Source organism: Mytilus californianus, unplaced genomic scaffold, assembly GCF_021869535.1.
Source record: "Mytilus californianus isolate M0D057914Y unplaced genomic scaffold, xbMytCali1.0.p SCAF_5, whole genome shotgun sequence".
Lineage (NCBI taxonomy): Eukaryota > Metazoa > Mollusca > Bivalvia > Mytilida > Mytilidae > Mytilus > Mytilus californianus.
The window spans coordinates 92,980,883-93,005,078 of NW_026262701.1; the positions used below are offsets into that span (position 1 = coordinate 92,980,883).

The 24,196-nt window shown below is 32.6% G+C and overlaps 1 protein-coding gene across 2 annotated transcripts; it reads right to left on the reverse strand.

Moving 5' to 3' along the window:
• Window positions 1-413: 413 nt before the first annotated feature.
• On the reverse strand, window positions 414-24,196 carry LOC127700198 (uncharacterized). 2 transcript variants are annotated; one of them, XM_052203606.1, is made up of 8 exons: window positions 24,115-24,196; window positions 22,061-22,453; window positions 13,552-13,902; window positions 12,182-12,469; window positions 6,196-6,285; window positions 5,209-5,310; window positions 4,303-4,336; window positions 414-2,282 (listed from the first exon to the last, which is right to left on the reverse strand). In XM_052203606.1, the coding sequence occupies exons 1-8, from the start codon at window positions 24,161-24,163 to the stop codon at window positions 2,180-2,182; spliced, it is 1,410 nt and encodes a 469-aa protein (XP_052059566.1). In that variant the 5' UTR covers window positions 24,164-24,196; the 3' UTR covers window positions 414-2,179. The 2 variants fall into 2 exon arrangements, with proteins under 2 accessions (XP_052059566.1, XP_052059567.1); XM_052203607.1 differs by lacking the exon at window positions 5,209-5,310.

Below are 24,196 nucleotides of genomic sequence, written 5' to 3' on the forward strand. Positions count from 1 at the left end.
TCGATCTTAATTTGAATCGTAAGCGTTTACATTATCTTTCATCATACCGTCTCTATCGGTCTAATCTGAACCACTGCGTTCACACTACAAGTAAAAATGTTTTGGCAAAAAACAATAGTGTATAAAGAAAAATTGGAACACAGAAAAACTTTCAACAATATAACAACAAAAAGCGATTCTAGTCTACGATTTTAAAATGTGGCCGTTGTTGAGATGCACATAGATCCAGGTGAGTGACATATGCTCCTTGGGGCCTCTAGTTTCTTATAATTTTCTGTTTGACACGTTGCTGTCCGTCAATATTCGACTTATGATTTTCATTTCACCCTTTTTATCTTTTTTCAAATTTTGTTTTAATCAAAGACCGACCACACCAGTGTCACGTTACTCATTCTGAGTTGTATTGCCACAAATATAAATATATATCTAGCTGGAATCATTCATTTATTATAAAACTATATTAGGTATTTGCATCTGTTAAGTCTGGTCAATATCATGTTGAAAGTCTGTGGTTTAGATCAATTAGTTTAGCAATATTCAAGTTAAAGTTTAAATCATACTCCCATGGGACTAAAGAAAATCGCCATGATTGACTTCAATTAACCCATTCTTGATATTCCAACAGCAAATGTACTACGTCCATTTGTTTCTCCTTACAAATATCAGTGGAGACGGATGTGAACATAAATGGGAAATACACATTATAAAATCTGTAGACTTCTTCTTGAAGTAGTATCCAATATTTACCGGTCATTTTAAGAAAATGAGTCGACGAAATTGCCTTTTTTCGAATTGAAAATTATTTTTGTTTTAAATTCCAACATCCTGGGGCAAAGTTGACCTAAGATTGATTTGCTTATTCTTTGAAGCCACAGAGGTCTATACGTGTTTAAGTAGTTATGCACCCTTGGCTCTCATCTTTTTGGTATGATCGCTCCCGTTGAAGGTAGATCCAGAGAGGCACTTTTCACGCAACTAATTTATAAAGCGTTATTCTCATTTTTAAAAGCTGATACAAAGAAATAACACGAATGATAGAGAAAAATTTAGTAATGCAACGTCTAGTAATAGGAGGATTCTGGATTCTACTTAATTCCAATTTGCATTGTAACATATATATGGAAACTTCCACATTGTTTCTGCATCATCCCACGTCATCTATACACGATAATTACAAACATTGCAATTTTGATCACAAAAACGAAAATTAAAAGCTACATGCACATGTCCTTTTAACAAAAAAAACCCTGCATATTATTAATATTATATAATTATATCATTTAGATATACGCCACAAGTCAACACTGAGGTTGTGAGTTCGAATCCCGCACGGGCCAGGAGCACTCGACTCCAATCTTAATTGAGTATGATTGTCAGTTTTCCTACCAAAGGTCGGTGGTTTTCTCTGGGGACACCGGCTTCCTCCACCAATAAAAACTGACCGCCACGAAATAACACAATAGTGTAGAAAGTGGCGTTAAACACCAAAACAATCAATCAAGCAAAATCAATGCCTTAATTGATTACAGCAACACTTTTCGACAAACATTGTACATTAAGAATCGTAACGTACATGCAATACCGTCTTATATATTTTCATTTAGAAATATAACATGAAGGGTAATTTAACTATAATTGAGATTTACAAAATCTCATGCAAGTGATTTACAATCTTGGATTCTTTTCATTGGTAACTAAAGTGGAGAGAACCCATATGAAATTGAGCAGTAGATTACTTAATGTAGTAGTAGTAGTAGTTGTAGTTAACCCTCTTGTGATAAAAGAATTTTAAGTAAATACTTTTAATCAGATTTTTTTTTGATGTTTTTTAAGTGGGACATGGAATTATGCTTACAATTTGAATGACCTTTTTGTAACAAATGTTAAGGGTTTTTATATGGTTCTTAAGTTTGTATAAATGTTCTTCCATCTGCATTTGGTCGATCAGTAGCCATCTGCATTTGGTCGATCAACAGCTTATGTTATGATTTTGATGCAACGTCAAAAACATTTCATTCTTATTGTGTCTAGCTCATCTTCAATCATAGCGACATATCTGAATGAGTTTTATGTATGATTTTGTGATATACTGTTTCTTATGTTACAACATTAAAAACAGTTTATCCCCTTCCATTTGTTACACAACCTTTCATATGTATCTCGACGGTAGATAAAGACGTCAGTGAATTTCATTATATTCACTATTCTCGCTCTCTGCAGCTCTGTTCATTGAACTATAAACGTGTTTCTCTGTACTTCTTCTATTGACATCTTCATAAATCCTAAAACAAATGTAAGAAATGTATATGTGAATTGCGTTCATTTCCGGAGCACATTCTGATGGGGAGCATGTTTAGTTTCTGTGCTATAAATTAAATTTGTCTTTTCTTATTTTTTTACTTAGTCGTGGTTTTATGGGTTCTTATTTACGTATGATTTGTTATTAAATCGTTGGCATCCTCTTATTCGTTTAATATTGATGTCAGTCCTTAATTATGGTAAAATTGGCAATAGCTACGATTTTGCCAAGTAAATTCAAATTTTCTTTTGTTGTTGCAAACATTATAAAAGCGGAATATGAAAATAATATTTATGCTCTAAGCAAACAATTTGGTTCAGTTCTGTAAAAGAAAGCTAAAAATCATCACCGATGTAGTTTGGGCTTGCAAGTCAATAATGCAATATCGTTAGAGACAGGGGGCTCTGCAGCCGATTTGTTAAAGTAATTCAATTACTGTATCACTAGCCTGTCAACATCGAGGCTGTAAGTTGAAGTCCGGCACGTGGAAGGTGCGTTTGACTCCAATCTAAATTGAATCAGATTGTCATTTTTCCTAACAAAGATTGGTGGTTCTCTCCGGACACACCGGCTTCCTCCATCAATAAAATCTGGCCGCCACTAGATAGCCAACAGTGATGAAAATGTGGCGTTAAACACAAATTAACCAATCAATCAATAAATCAACAGATAATTTGAGACCATATTCATGCAACCTTAAGTTCGAACATCAGCTCGAGAGGGGTAACGTATGTGCTTAGCATGTTCAAGTAATAAAAAGAAAAGAATGTCAACAATTAAAAGTGAAAAACCATTTCGTTGATTGATTTGGTTCACCAAAAATCATACATTTACTGAAAAAAACGATTAACATTGTTTTAATTTGTTAATTGATACCAGACTTATATAATAATTTGGTACACCAGATGTCCGTTCTGTGAAGATCGAAACAGTTGGAAGGTCAAAATTTGTTTCAAAGTTGAAGAAACCAAACACCAAAACAATCCAAATTCGACATTATCCATCTATAGGACGATAAGGGGATGTGTTTATTATTGTCATTAAGACAACGTACTATCTATTAATAACCAAGCATTAAAGATGCCACCATTTATAGGTCATTGTACTGCCAACAGTTTATTTTACCATGGTATTTTCTGTCTTTCTTTGGATTCGATTTTTGATTTGCCCTTTGTATCTCCTGACATTTTGTAACAAACCGACAAACTGAACTGGATCGTAAATATGTAGGAAGACATGACTTCCAACACTGACACATTATTTTTTTTTCGATCCAGCAAGGGTTTGTACGGACATCTACTGCTAAATGTAAACAGCAAACAATAATTTCAAATCGATTTCGATTGAACTGACGTTATCTACACCAGGCTAGCACATTAGTTTTAGGCCTTTTTGGTCATACAGCTCTCCAACATATTCGGTTCTTCTACATTCTTGGCCCTCAAATATTCGGCTTTGAGCGTTCCTATTGAAGGTAAATTCAGAAAAGAGCTTCGGATACATGAAATTTATAAAGTGTTTTCATTTTTTTTTTACCAAGGCATCACATAAATATATCTCCAAAAGTTGTTATGATACAACAATGAGCAAAGACAATTAATGAATTGTAAAATGCTTGTCAGGGGTTTTGTACTACACAAATGATGCGTTTTTTATCTGGGTGATAAACCGCTGTTGATACATCTATATTTTTTTGTATGAGTTTATACTTTAATTGTGAAATTAGTGTATTCGACAAACTTGAATGATCATCGATAAAGAGCTTTGAGTTTTTGTAAAGGTGTTTCGCCTATTCTTTTAAGAAAATGTCCAATTACACAAATATGACCATAATCGACATTTTCCCCCGTTTTTATCATATTGTATAATCTGCACCATTTTTGTTTTTACTTTTAAAAAGAAATTGAATCGACGATTTTTTTTAAAGATTTATTGAAATAAACTTGAAGTCTCACGCAAATATGACTTTATGGAAGTGAGAATTAATGTAATTAATAACTTACTGAATATCCTTTCCCGTCTTGAATTTTACAATCCCTGAATGTTAAAAAAAATGCAAATTATGCCATTATTACCAATAAAAATGCCATATTTCATACAAAACGAATAACATTGGTACATTTAATGTTTTACTGCTAGTTAATTGATACCTCTGGTGTTGGTCTTTATGTACTGTGTTACTGGCATGAACATACGGATATTATCTGATTAAAAATGCTGTTCTAAAATTTAGGAAAGTTCATAAGTCGAAGACAAACTGACAACACCATGGCAAAACACGAAAACATAACATAGACAACCAAAGATGAGCAGCACGAACCTAATCTAAACTTGTGTGATCAAAACTAGATCCTGCTCCAAATGTGCCAACCGTCGAATTGCTCGTGTAAGTACAAATAAATCTTCCATGTAAACAGCAACCCTCTATCAAGAAAATCGTTAAAGGAAACCCAATCGTTGGATTATCGTATCAACTGGTAGATTTATATTCCACATGCAGGTGCTGTTAGACTGTTGCTACTTAGAAATGGTATATTTTTAGATGTTAATTAAAATACTTTGAAGATCAATGTAGCATGAGTATTCATAGATTCATTTGCATTGGTGTTTTAAAAATGTAACGGTTGCCCGATATACTCTATAGTTTTTTTTGTCTGTTTGTTCTTTCAATCACTGGAATAAAACTCATATAGGAAAGAAAGAAAACACAAGCGTTAAAATGATATACTTTTAGAAGAGACGTTAAAATTATTTAGAAAGTCATATTGGAAAATGAATACTTTATTGTTATAGTTACATATAGGGTTGTCTTTTAGACAGGATTCAGTTAAAGCTGTTTTCTAAATCAGACAACAACCAACACTTCAAAAAAGAAACACAAATGGTAAGCTAGAGATATTATATTTTACCTTTTTTATGTAATATAAATAAACTAATTATTTCTCCAAGTTGCAGAACACTTAATACTACTACCAAAGCAACTAATATTGGAATCACCATAGTTGAACCTTCTACAAAAATATTGAGGATTAGATTTATAAATAAGCGATACACTATCAATAAACTAGATTATTAATTAACTACTCTGTTATTGGACTGAATATGATGAAAACTGCCTATGCTATACAAAAGTGTCAACTCGGCCAATTCAGAATAACTCGGCCAATATTGATTTTTTTTCGTATTGGCCGAGTTATGATCCGGCCAATACATGATTTCGGAACGTCTCTAGTATTTAGATCGAAAGTCACGATAAACACAAACTGTGGTTTGGAAGACACTGTTTTATATACTCATCATAAACACTGATAGCTAATTAATAAAGATTTCATTACGTGATTATTTCTGTATTGGCCTTGTTATTGGTCCTCGGCCAGCTGTATTGGCCTTCGGCTTCGCCTAAGGCCAACATAGCAAGTTAATTGACAAGTTTAGCTATGATGAAAAATTTGCAGATCTTTTCTTGCTGCCAATTAAACCAACTATCATTATTTTGTAGTTTTCCAAATAAAAGGGAAACCTACAAAAATTGGAACAAATCTTCAATAAAGGGCAATAACTGCAAAAAGGGTTGACTAATGATTTAAGCTATGTTGATTCTTTTTTTTTTATCTTGTCTTGTTGATCATTTTAAGATTTGGATTGTGATGACGAATAATGCATGCATAACAGTAAATTCCTATCATGGTGTCGCATTTAGTCTCACTCTGCTGTTCACATTTCCAGGTGTTCCCTTTTCAATGTTACTTATTATTCCTTGACTGACGATATTTTAACAGTCATCTACTAGTATATATACCATTTTCATATATATTCTAAGCTAAATGTAATTGATGATTACTGATAGGTGTCCGCCCAATTAGCTCTTAGATGAAATGAAATCATTTAATGAGTACCTTGATCTCTCTTTGTACTGGATGTATTTGGTGTGGTAAAAACTATCTCTGTTTTTGTTATAGTCGTGGAATAAGTTGTAGTGGTAAAGTCTGTTAAGAAAATTAAATGAATGATGAAATCTTTATAATTGTAGTAAAAAGTAAATTTGTAAAACAAAAATATAATATCATTATGTGTAATAATTCGATATGAATCTTTACCTGTACATTACCACGTAAAAAAGGAATGCTATTTACATTCATGTCACAACATTCTTACACGCACTTGACTTAACCCCATGCACTGTTTCTTTGGTGAATAAATAAAGGCAACAGTAGATACTGCTGACCTTTATCTCAAAGTCAGAGTGGGTTATTCAACACGCAGCTAGGCTTACAACTCACAGTAACGTTAGAAGTGTGCACTTTATGGTCGAATATTTGTGTATTTGGATCATTTGTCTTACTTTATTTTACTTTATTATACTTCATGTCAAAATTCCAGATTTTGATTGGTAAATACGATGGAGACAATTTACTCAATCCCATGGCAAATACTCTATTACCCTTCACGGAGACGATTGCTCAAGTGTGCGCTTTATTATACGGATGATTGTTATGTACAAGATAACATAGTTTATTACTTTGAATTTGAAATTTAATAGACAGTAATAACAGAAAATACAGTAGAATAAATTAAATAACACATATCTGAAGGAGTGATAGAGCAGATTGTTACCCATCGAAAAGACATCGTCAATCTTGACTTCGCCTCAGCTGACAATGTCTTCTCGGGGTAACAATCTGCTCTATCACCCTCTCAGCTATGTGTTATTTACTGCAAATTCTGAAATTATTGCGAGGTTTTTATTAATGCGAATAATGCGACTGGGTGAGTATCGCAAAAATAAAAACTCGCATTCTGATATCAAATACATAAAAATACATTTTCCTGAAATCGCATTAATTAATCTCGTATTATTTTTTATTTCTCAAAAATCGCAATAATAAATGCACGCAATAATTTCTGAATTTACAGTATATATTATTATATATTTACAATATGCCTGAACAAAAATGTCTTAAAGTGTATATGCTTGATGTGTACATGTCGATTCAACTTTAAAATTAATAGGAATAAAATTTTCCGAAAAAATATTATTTAAATACAAATAAAACTTTAATTTAAAAATGAACAATACAAAATCCAATCAAACCTTGTCCGTGAACTCTGGGAAGGTCAGCAATTCCTGCTTATCATGTTATACCGGTCTTGTTACTCTTGTTAAAATTAATCTTTATAAACAATACAATAAGCTGGTAATGTACAATGTTATAGCATATTAGTTAATTTCTCTGATATATTTTCAAACGTGTAAATAACCAGTACATGTATATTATGCAGTTATTTTTTACTACCGTATGACCATATGTGTAATTGCTTTTGAATGTTCCAGATGAAGATAAATCCAGAAAAGCGCTCGGACGCACACAATTTGTAAAGTGTTTTTTCGTTTGAAATGAAACATAATTTTTATTATAAGGGTTGGTCAAGACCGTAGCAAAACAAACATAAAAATTTTACAGCTCAAAAAAGCACAAAATCTTATGCGAAAACATACGAGCCCTTCCAACAAAAATGGGGATTTAACTGATAAAACGAGAAATGGGTTCCACGAAACAAAAGCAAATCTGGTAGACACTGTGTAGCAAAGTGATTTCTATTGCAATAACATACTGGGATCATTCAAGCTATTCAATTGTGGAAATCGGGATTTTGACTAGTTTTTAGTAACTTTGTGTCTCTCATTTTGTTAAATGGTTTTCTCACTTACTTCTCATTTGGTGTCAAGCCCTTTTCAACTGATTTCTAAAACTTTTTGTGCAATTTGAAACGTTATATCACTGTCCCAGGTTAGATGAAATTTGTACATGAGTTGTCAGATTATTTTCGACTTATTTGTTTGAATGTCTCTTTGGTACCTTTCACTTCTCTTTGTACACTCACAATCATATTCAATCAAACCAGATTCTTTATTTACCTGTCCCAACAAAGACAGTAATAGTTGTTAAAGGAGATGTTGTGTGATTGCGAATGAGACAACAAATTCAAAACATGTGCTCACTTAAATATCATTTATTTTATCTAATAGCATTTCACACAGTGTACGTTTCTAATATGTTACCAAATTTGTAAACGACCAGTTCAGGAGTATTCTCATGTGTTGCTTTCAAATGTTTAGGCTTAAATGAATATGGTGAATGTAACTCCAGAAACTCGATTCAGACGTAAATGAACGCTTTCGGTAAACAGAAAGAGCTGAACAATTTCATAGCTCGGACTCATTGACTTTTATCCGCGCAGTTGGACGGCAAACGATTTAATGGCTTCTAAGGTCAAGACTTTGGTCACGTGACAAAAGATCAGAGTTAACAAATGCCTCGTGGTTTTTTTACTCGTACCGTCTAATTTTTACTCGTATATTAATAAACTCAAAGTGTTCAAATCTTGAGTGAATAAGCTTCATTATTCTTTATATTTATTACTAAAAATTGTTGTTAAGGTATTCTTAATTGACAGTGAAGTAAATCTTTTTTTCTGAAAATTTGCGTAGGTCCACGGAAAATCCCTAATTATTCCTTAAATAGGTATGGTAACGTATGGAGAGGTATAGAATATGAAGTAAAACTTTCTTTTATGTAAGATTTAAATTATAATCGACCCCAAATTTACCGGACACGCATTTGCGTCAACTTATTCGTGGCGAAGTGGAGATCAAAGGGAGATAACTCCGTACACGCGTCGAATATGGCATTTTTTTCAAAAAATTGAAAACTTTCAAAGAAGAAAATAATAGATAACTTACTTGATCTTACTTTCCTCTGAAACTTGGAACTTATCAATTGCAAAATTTCTATTTTAAACACCCTTTTGATAGATGGAATGATACAAGTCATTGTTTCACTTTTTTGTATCAATATTCTTAGAAAGCATATGAAAATTAATTCAGTGCTTGTACATGTAGCTTGTTTGAACATTTTTTTTTAATATTAATTTCACTGTAAAATTTAGACTTCAATTAAATTAATCTATATTTTAAAAAAATATCTCAATTAGAAAGTTTTTACTCTGGTGCACTGAAAACGTTGCATCAGTAATGAAATTTAACAAAGTTATTTAGACTGAAGAACTTATAGATTCTTTTTCACCCTGTATTGCTGTTCATATGATATTATATATTCTAACACAGCATCAAGTGTGAAACAATAGTTCTCTCCTTTAGACATTTTAATTTTCAAGATGCAAGGCTTGCCGATCAATATACATATTTAAGATTTCCCTGTTAAGAGTGGAGAAATAACTTATTGACGGAGATTCTGTATGGGAATGTTTCTCTTGATATTTTTAAACAATACAAAACAATACCAAACTATTTTTGTTTTTCTATGATGTGCAAAGAGATGGGTTCTTGCTATGTTACATCAATGATCGTCAGTCATGGTTATTTGTAGCTTTTTTTCCTGATGTAACAATAGCAAATTCAGAGGAAAGCAAGAACTTTTCAGCGGATCTAGGATTTTTGAAAGGGAGGATTATTCCATATAACAGAAAAAATATCGTCGATTTCATGCAAAAAAATTATATATGTTCCAATCTAGAGGGGTTCATCAGCAGAACTCGTGTTACAATAGAATATAACTTTGCATCACACTGAAATACAATATGGGAAAAAATAAAATGTAGACAATACGATGCTTCAAAATTGTGATCATTTATATTGAATGGGAAAAAAATTATTTGCAGCGGACAGAATTTAAACATTTTTATTATACCTGCTTTGAGATTAGAAACTATATAAGATGTTCTGCTAGCTCTGATTTAAGAGAAAAATTCTGAACATCCAAAAAAGCCAGAAAGGGATTTAAAACATTATAATCAACGCAAACAAAACTGAAAAAAAAAGCTGAAATGCAATATGAGATCATGCAATTCACATTATTTCTGTCATTACAAGCTTTTTGGAAATTTTTTCTTAACTTTGAATTCAAAAGTACTACAAATAACTCTTGAGTTCTTAAATAAATTATTGATTCAATAATGAATGATTAGTTAAGGTGATCAGTAAAAAGAGTCTGAATAGGCTTTTTTTGAAACAATAGAGTGTTATTATGTCATAGAATTTACTTAATAAACTTCAAATTTAATCCAAATTCATATTTAACAATAACTGCTCTAAAATGCATAGGCAATTGAAATACAAAAGAAAACAAAGCTGACTTAAATATCATAGAGTTGATCATGTTGAATGTTTGTCCATTAAAACTGTTCTGTGCTACACATATGTAGTTATCTGTTTTATTAACCACAACATTATTGATGACAAATGTAGGACCAGTCCATAATAGCACACTGGTGTTGAATTCTTTGTACCACGTATAACCGGTGTTAGTTACGGCAGGATTTCCATCTGCCCCTCAATTTGGATAAAATTGCATTGAAGTAATGGGGGAAATAATCGGGTCCCCGTTCCAGAAAATATATCTCTTAATTTGTTTTCTACACTTACTATTCTAGGTTTTAGTTCATTTAATGTTTTAATTTCCTACAGAACGGAACATCGTTCTCAAAGACGACGAAGAAAAAAATATAGGTGGGGCTGTTTATAGTCGTGAACATTTTAGATACGGGTACTTTTTTGTCAACAGATTGACCTTTATCTGTCAGATTCAGGCGTTTGCCGTTCAACTGCGTGTAAAATACTATTAGTTAAAAGTTAAAATAACACAAATACCGAACTCCGTTGAAGATTCAACTGAAAAGTCCCTAATCAAATGGCAAAATTAAAAGCTCAAACACATCAAACGTATGGATAACAATTGTCATATTCCTGACTTGTTACAGGCATTTTCTTATGTAGAAAATGGTGAATTAAACCTGGTTTTATAGCTAGCTTAACCTCTCACTTGTATGACAGTCGCATACAATTCCATTATATTGACATTATATTATGTGTGAACAAAACAAAGAGTCATGATAGGTAAAAATGTCAAAAAATAGGAGTACAGCTGTCAACATTGTGTTATAATCTGAATCACTATAAAAGCAAACAAATATGTCAACAAAGAAAAACAAAAAGGCATATAGACAAAGCACATAAGCAAAAACGTAAGACAAGAATACAAAAAATTTACCATAGCACAATACTGTAAACCAACTTATTTTCGCGGAAACATTATTTCGCGTTATGCCATTTCTATCCCTTTTAGCGGCGATTTAATTTAGCGATTTTTAAATTAACTTTAAGTAGTTGAATAAGGAACGATCTAATTTTTACATGTTCGCGACGATTTATTTTCGCGCTATTGTTTTACTCGCGAACGTCGCGAAAGTAAATCGCTCGCGAAATTAAGTTGGTTTACAGTAACCATGAATGTTATTCCAGTGCGTATATGTAAGGAAATATTATCCATCGAGTACGCTCGAGACCAAGAGCAACATTCAGATGAGTAAAAATTTAAGTTGCAACAATGATAATCTTATTTTTGAAAAAAGTTTTTTACCAATAATTTTTTATTTATGTTTTATGGCTCTATCATTTAATACTAACATACTTTGTGAATATTTTATGATTCACTTGAGGACTATATTTGACTTTTGTCTTATTCTTTCTTATAACCAGTACTGTTTAAGGTAATTTAAGATTGATTTTTTGCAGTACATTTTGTTCCTTTTTGTATGTTTGTAAAGTTTTTTATGTTGAATGTTTGTCCATTAACATTGTACACTTTGCCATACGCATATAGTTATCTATTTCATTTACCGCCACATTATTGAACGGTGTGGATGTTTGTGTATATATGTATAACTTTCTATTTGTATGTTAATTGTAATTGAGCTGTTCATGTTGGATTTTGATTACTTAAAACTGTTCTGTGCCACACATATAGTTATCTGTTTCGCTTACTACCGCATTATTAATATGTCTGTGTGTGTTTTGAAACTCACCTATTTGAATGTGTATAGAGTTGATCATTTTGAATGTTTGTCCATTAAAACTGTTCTGTGCTACACATATGTAGTTATATGTTTTATTAACCACAACATTAGTGATGAAAAATGTAGGACCAGTCCATATTGGCACACTGGTGTTGAATTCTTTGTACCACGTATAACCGGTGTTAGTTACGGCAGGATTTCCATCTGATGTACAAGTCGTTAGAATTATGAGTCCTGCTCCTTCAGTAAATGTTGGAATGATAGGAGACTTTGTAACTTGTACATTTCTTACACTATCTGTTATAAAAAATGAAAGAAAATTGATAAATAGAAATATTGTTATACGTGAACTGTTTGTCAACGAGTTATGGGCCCTCCTTCCTCGGTAAATGTTGGGATGGCAGGAGACTTAATAAGCTGCACATTTCTAACACTTTCTGTTAAAAATACTTTGCTGCTTGTACATTTCTAATAATAACTCTTAAAAAGCCGTAATTACTTGTGCATTCCTCACACTCTGTGCAGTAAGTAAAGGCAGCTCAATATCGTTTAACTTCAAATTATTTATCAATTTACAATCCTTTACTTTACCATATTTCCAAATTGTCTTTTCCTACATGTTGCTATATCTATTTTTGTTTAAATTTTGTCAATTAAACACAAGAAAATGTCAATTTGTGTGAACTGAAAGAAGGGGTTGTTGAATCACCAAAGCGTCAACATCTACATCATTGTAAAATCGATGAGTACACAATATAATAGACGTATTTACACTTGTATGCAAATTTGTCCGCCATTACGTAAAATCACACAGGTTCCCGTAAACTTCGACATCATAATTCAAAACATTTGACGTCACAATTAAAAAGTGATTGTTGCCTGACGTCAAAAGGTGATTCGGAGTAGATCTAAAGTCATTCGGAGTCAAAATATAGCTAAATACCAAAAGTGTAAATACGTTTATTTAACACAGTTACCTTCACTATCATGATTATTTGTTCTGGTATTATTAATACACAGCTTTTTAGAAACTAGTATTAGGATATGTGGTATAATTGTCAATGTCAAATTATGCATTTATCCCCCAAAGACTAACATTCAGTTGTGTAGTCTACCTAAGGGGCCGACCATTTGATATTCTGGGGATACAAATGGTCGTCCCCTAAGTGATTGCCGAAGTTTTATCTCATCAGAAATATTTAGAACAATGAATTCACATTATACTTGTCTTTTCATATTACAGCATTTAAATTTTAATCGAGCCTTCTACATGTACACCTTTCCTCTTGTTTCATTATTTTAGATTTATGAAGTCTATAATTCTACTCATTTATTGACACGTATAATTTTGCTCCTGCATCGAAAATCTAACAACTTACAATATACATTAATGCCATCAGTCTGTCTGTATAAACTCCCTTGTGGTACATCTTGATAAATAACCTGACATCTAACTACCGCATTAGTATCTAGTTGTTCCATATGAAGTGTCAGCTGACTGGAACCATTAAATGTGCATGTTCCTGTCATCTGAACAGCTGTAGTGGTTTCTGATTCATATGGTGTTTCCTGTAGAGTATCACCATTGGTGTTACGTCTGTATCTCATCCATTTGAATCTGCCTTGTGGTTTACCAACATTTCCAGTACATTTAAATACAACATCGTTTCCTTCTTCTATCCCAGCTGATGGTACATATGATGGAACACTGTCTGGTTGTTTTGGATTACCTGTTTTGAATATTTAGAATATATTTTAAAAAGTGGAACACTACGTTATAGATAATGCATTATCTGACTTATACAACCGTAAAAAAATATTATTTTTCTGCAAAGATTTGCAGGATTTGCATCATATTTTACCGACGAACCTAAAGTGTGATATTCTTTTCTGATGCGTTCAGGTTTTAATACGCCCTACTGCTCATTTATATTGAGAAATAAAACTCACTTAATTTTAATCTAGCTATAAACTTTAGAAATCATAGCTCAGTTACTGTAAATGCATGAAGCAAAACACACATGAATTGTTAAGGTGTATGAAAAATACAAGTCACTTTGTAAGTAATTTATTTTATTATATTTCATGTCAAAATGCCAGACTTTGATTGGTTAATACGAGGGAAACAATTTACTCTATCCCTTGGCAAAACTCTAATACCCTTCACGAAGACGCTTTATCAAGTGTGCGCTTTAATAAATACGGATGATTGTTATGTACAAGACGACATAGTTTATTACTTTAAATTTGAAATTTGATAGACAGTAATAACAGAACATTCAGTATAATAAATTAAATAACACATATCTGAGAGGGTGATAGAGCAGATTGTTACCCCTCGAAAAGACATTGTCAACCTTGGCTTCGCCTCAGTTGACAATGTTTTCTCGGGGTAACAATCTGCCCTATCACCCATTCAGCTATGTGTTATTTATATAGTATCTACTTAGTTCATGAAAGGGGGAATATATTGTTTGGGTTTTTTTTTACATTTCTATTGCCGAAAAGCAGATTATTTTTTCAACAAATTTAACGAACTATTCAGAATAATTGTTTTCTATCTTTTGTCTGGGAAAAACATTTTTTTTTAAACTGATAATCAGAATTGAATATTATACTCCCCAACCCCATTATAAAGTAAGTGGCTGTTATTCAATAGAAAATAAGAATAGTTTGTCATTTAATAATTTGATAGAGTAAACGGTATATATACATGTGCATGTAACACGAAAAACAAATATCTATAGGTAAAAGTATCTCGAAGTGAATCGATAAGATTTCCTACACACGAATGTGTTAAATCTAGTTTGTTTTAAAAATGTTTTGAAAAGTTTTGCATTATTAGATTCATCTCACATAATGTCCCGTTATTGTAGCAATCAATTAAAAAAAAATCGCATTATTTGTTTCGAAAGTTAAAATTTTATTTTCTTCAACGACCTTATTTGTTATTTCAGTCTAATAAACGGAGGACAGGATTGTTTCTTAAGTAAAACCCAAATTGGCAACAACACATAAAAATTTTCAAACAAAATTAAATGTTTAAAAGGGCATTAGCTGTCAAATTCATGTTCACCGATTTAAATCAAATTATCTTATTTGATTTATGACATTTTAAACGTATATCCAAATTACAATAAGTCTGAAATAAACAATTAACAATACATGGACTCAATGATATAAATCAACATTTCGTGTGTATTTTAGGCTAGAAGCCATCTAATTAACCATCGAGATGACCTCTGAAGACTGCCGACGGTCACATAAGCCGATATAAACAAAAACATAAAGAGGGACGAAAGATACCAGAGGGACAGTCAAACTCACAGATCGAAAACAAACTGACAACGCCATGGCCAAAAATAAAAAGACAAACAGACAAATAATAGTACAGATGACACAACATAGAAATCTAAAGACTAAGGAACACGAACCCCACCAAAAACTGGGGGTGATCTCAGGTGCTCCGGAAGGGTAAGCAGATCCTGCTCCACATGTGGCACCCGTCGTGTTGATTTCGTGTTGTAGATTGCGACCACGTGCAATTGGATTTTTTTAGGTCTGTTTGATTTTATGTTATAGGTTAACAAAATAAGTTAATTATCGATTTTACCTCTATAAGAATGATTTTTTGTGGATCGAATCGGCCAACGAAATGGCAGTTGTTTCTGCTATCATTGAGATTATTTTCCCTCTCTCTCTCTCTCTCTCTCTCTCTCTCTCTCTCTCTCTCTCTCTCTCTCTCTCTCTCTCTCTCTCTGACATAATGAATGACAAGTTAATATATGCTGTGGAATCACCATATTAATAAAATTATATTTTGGTAAGAAATCAATAGGTATAAAATTAACCAAATACGATATTTGAATTTTCTAGTTCAGAAAGTTTATTTCTTTGTGGTGTCCTGGTGTGCTGTCATAAATTCATTGGAGGTGTCCGCGGTTATTCTGCTGTTTACATCTTGTAATGTACTATATTATTATTTATGTATGTATTTCTCTGTGTTGAGTGTTCTTGCGTTTGTTTGAATTGTATTCCTGTGACATAGTGTTGCCATTTTAGCGATATTTTTACAATTGCCATATACGCGGGAGTTTTGGCTAGCCATAAAACCAGGTTCAACCCACCATTTTTTCTTAAAATGTCGTGTACCAAGTCAGGAATATGGCAGTTGTTATCAAACAGTCCGTTTCTATGTATGTTGGCGTTTGCTTTTGTTGTAGTTCAGTGTTTCTGATGTTCTGTTGTTTTCCTCTTATAGTTGATGTGTTTCCCTCGATTTTAGTTTGTTACCCGGATTTGTTTTTGCTCAATCGAATTATGACTATTGAACAGCGGTATACTACTGTTGTCTTATTTACTCAGCACACGTATGGAATTCCCTTCCAAATGAGGCCAAAAATATATGACATCTTTTGGTCTGTTTAGGAATTGTATAACTTCCATGTGCTGAGGAAAATGTAATTGCAGTTTATGTCGCTTCTATTCAGTGCAGTCATACAGCTATCAGTTCTTCCTTTTTTTGGTCCTTTGCTCTGCAATTTCGAATAACTTTATATACCTGAACATTCTGTCTTATGAAAAAATATTGTTTACCGGTCCTCTTTTTATTTATTAAAATGGAATTATAATCCAGTTAAAGAGAGACCTTTTATATGCAACAACATACTTAGATGCTTTTTACTAGAAACTGTATGGTATTTTCAGCTTTTTTGAAATAATGAGTCAAACAACTAGTACCATATACATATATAATTATTATAAAAGAGGGACGAAAGATACCAGACGGACAGTCAAACTCACAGATCGAAAACAAACTGACAACGCCATGGCCAATAATAAAAAGACAAACAGACAAATAATAGTACAGATGACACAACATAGAAAACTAAAGACTAAGCAACACGAACCCCACCAGAAACTGGGGTGATCTTAGGTGCTCCGGAAGGGTAAGCAGATCCTGCTCCACATGTGGCACCCGTCGTGTTGCTTATGTTATAACAAATCCGGTAAATAGTCTAATTCGGTAGGTCACATTCGTGAAAAGGGTAGGGTATTGTAGTTACGACATTAGGAACATATCCGATATCATCTGTGAAACGGTTATTCTATAACGGTCAACCAACTCGTGATGGCGTCCGTAAAATTTACGAAGGGATGATTTCAACTTCACCATTTGGAACTCTTGGTTTAATAGCTTCCTTGTGAGCAGCAATCCTCTATCAAGGAAATCATGATAGGAAATACAAGCCCGGGAATATCGTATCAATTGGGATATATATACTCCGTATGCAGGCGCTGCTGGAATGTTGCTACATAGAAATGGAAAGTTCACAATTGGGAAGCTATAATCATTTCTTTTGTCGAAAAGTTTTGTATTCCACCGACCCTCATTGTCAATTTCTAGATGTAAGTCAAGATATGAGGCAGACTTAACTGTATCTGTAGTATCCTTTATCTTTAGTTCGATAGGATAGATTCGTTCAACATAGTCACCGAATTTTGTATTATTTAGTGAGAGAACATCATCTATATAGCGGAACGTAAAGTTAAAGGATATTGCTAACTTCTTATCTTTCTTCCTAAGAAGTTACTGTATGAAGTCAGCCTCATTATAATAAAGAAACAAGTCGGCAAGAAGAGGGGCACAATTGGTTCCCATTGGGATTCCGACAGTCTGTTGAAAAACACGTCCTCCAAACGTAACAAATATAATTGATAACGAATAGATGTAAACAAATTATTTTTAAAAGTAGACGCGCAAATAAACGCAGTGCATGTTTTAATCTTATAATCCGTATTTGGACTGTAAATAGCTATAACAAATACATGGTCACTGGTGTGTATGTACTTTTAGATAATGCATTATTGTAATTGCGGATCAACTTTGATGTGTACTCATACGTATATCTCTATACGCCTAACAAAGTGTACAAAACAATACAAATTTTAAAAAATGAAACAATAAATGTAAGTTTCTATAAAAAAAAAGGAAAACAACACGTTATAAATTTCAGGCGTCCGAAGCGCTTTTCAGGATTTACCTTCATCAGGAACGATCAAAGCCGAATATGTTGAAAGCCAAGGATGTATAAGGACTGAAAACGTTGAAGAGCTATAAACCAAAAAGGACCTAAAAATAGCTAAATCCATCTAAGGCCAACTTTGCCTGAGGGAGTTGAAACCTATTTTTTTCTAATTTCAAAATTTATCAACGGGCAATTTTAGAAAGTTTGTTATAAATCATGTCAGTACTGAAGTTAAGTAATTACATCAGAGGCTGACATTTTTGAAAATGTAATAATTATACAGGCGTTGTTCGGTGCTATGTGATACTCAGTCACTACATCTTTCGACTATTAAATTTATTTTGTTATTTGTCTTTCTTTGCACTCTATTTTAACAAAGCACAAAAGAAAATACTTACAGGAAAATTATGCTTCCTACTATCTTTCGAACTCGATTTATTTTTTATTTTCTTGAATATGACTAGCAATGCATGTTAAAGTGTGAGTTTTATACCTAACAAATGACACTTAACTGGAAGAGTTTTCCGTACAGTTAAGATATATATTAATATATGTACCCATATCTGTATATGGGGGGTGCATGTGTGTATATTTATTTATTTGTTTCTATATACATTGTATGAGTATATGTATGTGTGTTGGTAAATATGTTTTTGTGTTAATTTTTTCGTTGAGTTTTTCTTCTCTTTGTTTTTATTATCATTACTTGTTTATTTTCTATCTTATACAAACGATACACAAATCTAAAAAATAAAACGTGCAAATTGTCGAACAAAATTTTGAGATCCACAGATTTTTTGTATACTCTTTTTCTTTTTACTTTAGCAGAAACATATTGGCTTATCTTATAGTATGGTGCTCTCGACAAATGGTTTTGAGGGGCTGGAGTAACTTTTACTAAAAAAACAAAAGGAAACAACTTTTATTATAGATGCACATTCGTATGTTTGTTAGTGCTGCTTTGGTACATTGCTCAATGCTGATTTTCACCAAATGTTGTTATTTTTTACTATTATTTTGAAATCAAAATTATAATTAGATATGGAAAAACATTCAACTGCAAACATTTTCAGCCAGACATGATCTGCAATTAGTCAAATGGCCGAAACTGTTGATCGACTCCTTATAGTAGTAATCGCACCATGGATGATATTGTTGTTCCATTCTTTACAGGTGTCATACATTCTAAATGCCATTTTTTTTTTAAACTTTAATGGGTTTTTTTTATTTTTAAAGCTATAATAAATGCAAAGATGATCAACAATACGATTTCTACTTTTTAAACATTGCCAAAATTGTCATTTGACTCCTTGTAAAAGTTATTGGTCCAAATAACGATCTTTTAGTCACTTTGTATAGTTTTTGTTCATAATATTAAACTCTTTAAAAATTTGAAAACCTAAACTTCTAAATCTGCATAAATAAAGTCAACAGAGTATACAGCTGTTCAATAGTCATAAATCGATAAAGCGAAAACAAATCCGGTTCACAAACCAAAAATTGCCATCACACTTGACAAAAGCACTAATATATAGATGTACATATGGATCTTATAAACCAACGACCTTCGCTGAATTTTTATTACGGCCCCAAAATTAAGTTCCCCAGAAATTGCTAACACTTGTCCATTCGTCCTATTGAGCGTACAAGATTTGTGTGAGCAACTCCTTCATATTCATATTTTTACTCACATGAACGATACAGGCTAACTTGAGCCTTTAGTTCGTACTTACTTATATATTTTTATTAAGCTGTGTGATTTATACGTTTTAGCACATACTTACAACTTCTCGTCCAATCAAATTGCTTGAATTTGCCTTCTAATTTTCATAGTACATACCTTTTCCGTGTACTAAGTAACTATGCATGAATGACCACAAGGGTAAGATTTCATTGTATCGGTATCAAGATATTAAAACAAAAATTGCCACTGGCTATTTTGAATAAAAAGCTGTGTTCCAAATTGAATGAATGAATTTTATTTCTCATTAACTACAAATTACATAGTTACAGAGAATATATATGTATAAAAAATTACATTAAATATTAAATTGAATAGTTTGTAATTAGTTTTCACATTGATTTTTAAATATTCTGCAATTAAAATCTTTGGATCTAAAAAATGTTTTTGACGATTGCAAGTTTCTTTCATTTAAATAAAGAGTAACAAATATGGTTCTTTATACCTTGATTAGAGTACAAAGCCATCTTAAAATTGTGATAATTTATTATCCATGCAATTACTTTGTACACAAAAAAGTCTGTACTATGAAATCTTGTGAAGGGAAATTAAGGCAACTTGATCTATTTCGTCATGAATTGATTGATTGATTGATTATTGGTTGCTTAATGTCCAGTGGCAAATATTTCATGCATATTCAGGACGATGTCATGAATTGAAAAACCGTGATAATGTCTGAAGAGAATGTGCCACCTATATATATATATATACATGTTCTGATAAATCTTTAATTTTTTACTTTGAAATAACAAAAAAACATAAACCATAGTATCTTTGATCTATTGGTAGTTGCTTTTTAATGACTAGACTACCTATTTGGGACATATCAGGGGCGAATCCAACCCTTTTTAAAAAGGGGGTTCCAACCATATGTCCCCATTCAAAAGTATTGATCGTCCAAAAAAGGGGGTTTTCCAACCCCGGACCCTCCCCCTCCCTCCCCCTGGATCCGTCACTGCATACTATCTATATGTTTCAAATTTGTTATAGCTTTAGTTTTACTGTGAAATTGAAAAGCTTCCACTGCAATTTAATTATTGCCTGCTTTTGGTCAATTCATTTTGTCATCTTACCATGTAAAGAAGTACATGTATAGTAAAACACCGTTTTTTATCAATAAACATACTTACACCAGCAGCTACCATCTTTTCATTCTGGAGTCAAGGGCCTTTTGAAATCACATATTTTACCATGATACCAGTGAGTAGATTTACAAAACATCGTTAATGAGCCCCGTTATACAAACACCTGTGATATAAGTAGTCAGCCAAAACAAACTATCAATAGACCAATTAAAAGATAACTCGACTTGTAAATATGTGCTAAATTGGATAGTCTATGAAAAGGTATATACTATGAAATTAAGAGCTCAGGGCAAGCCCCTCGCTCTAAATTTCATAGTATATACCTTTTCATAGACTAACCTAGACATAGTCGATTAAAAGGCTCACCAGAGCTCATGATTTGATTGTGTTATATTGTCCATATATGCATGCCGACTTTGAATAAGATTTACTCACTTATTATTTTAAGCATTATTGTAATTTCGTCGTGTAACGCGCGTGCAGTTATTGATTTGTGTTTTATTTAACTATTTTATTGCGAAAGAAACATCAGTTTAAACACTATGTAATTGCATGGTGAACATGTTTTGTGCCTATCAAAATGAGGATATCCTTATGAAATATGTTATGCAATTATAAATGGAAGAGTAAAAAGGTCAATGAAAATCATGAAAATCTTGTGAAAAGGGTAAATAGCTGCAGAACTGAAATTATGAATTTATAATTCCATATAAGGGTTATATTATGGTTTCGCATAATAAAAGAAAACATGCACCAAAGACAACCGTACGTGTGTAGAAAGGACACTTTTTGTTTTCTTTTGGATCTTTAGATACAAACTGAATCACCATCAAACCTTTATCAATCTCTTCAAAGAGAAAAAACACAAAAAAAACATACACTTGCGTACACACAAATTGTATAGTTTTGTCACTGCATAAATAACTCTGTTAGTTTAAACCCTACATGTTTATATCAGAATTAAAGTAATTTAATTAACGGCAACTGTTTAAATTGGTAGAATTTGAGAGATGATATATTTTTAACTATTTACCTTTAACATTTATATTAGCAACACCAGAACTTGCAGAAGTACTTCCATCTGAACCTGCATATGCCACTTGACATATGTACTCATTCTCATCTGCACAAGCTATCTGAGAAAACTGTATTACAGCAGAATCTATCATATTAGTTGTTGGGTTGGTAAGTGTCACTCTGTTTGTTAGATAATTCCCATCAGTTGTTAAGCTTGCATTGAGTGGAACTGATGGAGTGTAAAATGTGGCTATATTTTTAAACTGTCCGTTTATTTTTGCCTGAATAGTTGCACCTGTGACATATTCTCCTGTCACAGCTGTATAAGAACATCTCAACTGTAAACTAGTCTGTCCAAGAATTCCATCTGAAGGTGTTGCCTGTATTTGAACATTTATAGTTTCTATACCTACAATAAAGGATAAGAATAAGAAGATGTGGTATGATTGTCAATGAGACAACACTCCACCAGATACCAAATGACTCAGGAGGTTGGCAGCTATAGGTCACCGTACGACCTTTAACAATGAACAAAGCCATACTGCATAGCAAGCTATAAAAAGCCATGAAATGACAAATATTTAACAATTCAAACGTGAAAAATTAACGGCCGGATTTATATACAAAACAATAAACCGTTTACAAATTTGATATACTGCAACACACGACAACCACTAAATTACAGGCTCCTGATTTGGGACAAGCACATAAAGAACATGGCGGCGTTAAACGTGTGTGGGCGGCCAAACTTCTCCTAATCTGGAACAGTGGTTTAACACCACAGCATAAGTACAAACTATAAAAATCAGTTGAAAAGTGCTTAACTCATCAGATCGATACCTAGCACAAAAACAACTAACAAAAACACTAAAGCCACAAAGTACAGAAATGAGAGTACGGTAAAGAAGTCTAAGACAGAATTATAATTTATTACGTAATGTACAGAGTTTCTAAAGATAACTAGTTCGAAAGTTCAATAATTGTTTTGCACTGTGACACTGGCCGTGATCTGAAGAATTCTGGTGTAAGCGAATTCTCACGGTATAACTGTTCAGTCCTGATGGAGTACATTCGGATATTAAATGCATTAGTTCCAGCCTACCCACGAGGTGGGAGACTTGATGGGATCTCCTGTCGGAATCTGCCGTTCTAGTCCAAAGCTGGATCTTATATAGTTCAGAGGGGTCATCAATCAGCTTTCAACAATAGCCCATAACTGTCGGTATGGTTTATAAAGTCGTCTAGCTGTTGAATAATACATGTACTAGGTCAAGCATCAGTCAATGCAATTAATATCTGCAGGATACATGTTAATTAAGCCGTGGACATTGTCATTAATTGTCTGCAGGGTATATGTACTATAACATTCGTGCACATTGACAAGTGTCTGCAGGATACATGTACTTGTTTCAATTAAGTTACATTTGAATACACCTTGGTAAATATTGTTCTTTCACACATTGTGTTACAGTACTCGCAGTTACTGAAATCAAGTTCATATCCAATAACAACAAATAATAAAAAAAATGATGCACCCAAGACTATAGATGTTTATATATTTAAAGTAAAGTAGGGTCCGCTAAACTTTCCTCGTAGGTCATGTCGATTTTAAATTAAATTGCATGTACTCCCAAATGTTGACACATTTTTTACAATTTGATGCATTGTTTATCGTATCCTACTTAACTTTAGTGATTCTGATATGCGTTTAAGTTTTAACAAGTCGATTTTTAGAGTTTGTGTCAACTTGGTGAAAATGAACTTGGTAGTTAACGCCCCTTTAATGAATAGCCTGAAATCAGATATAGTTTACATTTTTGGTCTTCTATTCTAGATCCTAGCTCAAACGAATGTAATTTTTTAGCAATGTATACAAGCAGAAACAACAAGAGAGAGATAAGTTAACCTATGAGTATAAACCTAAATATATCAAGATACAATCAATATTTTTCAAATGTCAAATGTAAATGCAACACTCCGGCATGCACTATGAAACATAATGTATATATAGTCAATTAAATCTGCTGTAAAGGAAAGCTGTCTTACTGAAATAAAGTTCAAATGACTCACCTATGAGTGAAAAGAGCACAATCACAACATGTATATTTTTGACACTCATCGCATTATCCAGGAAGAAAAATATCTAACTACA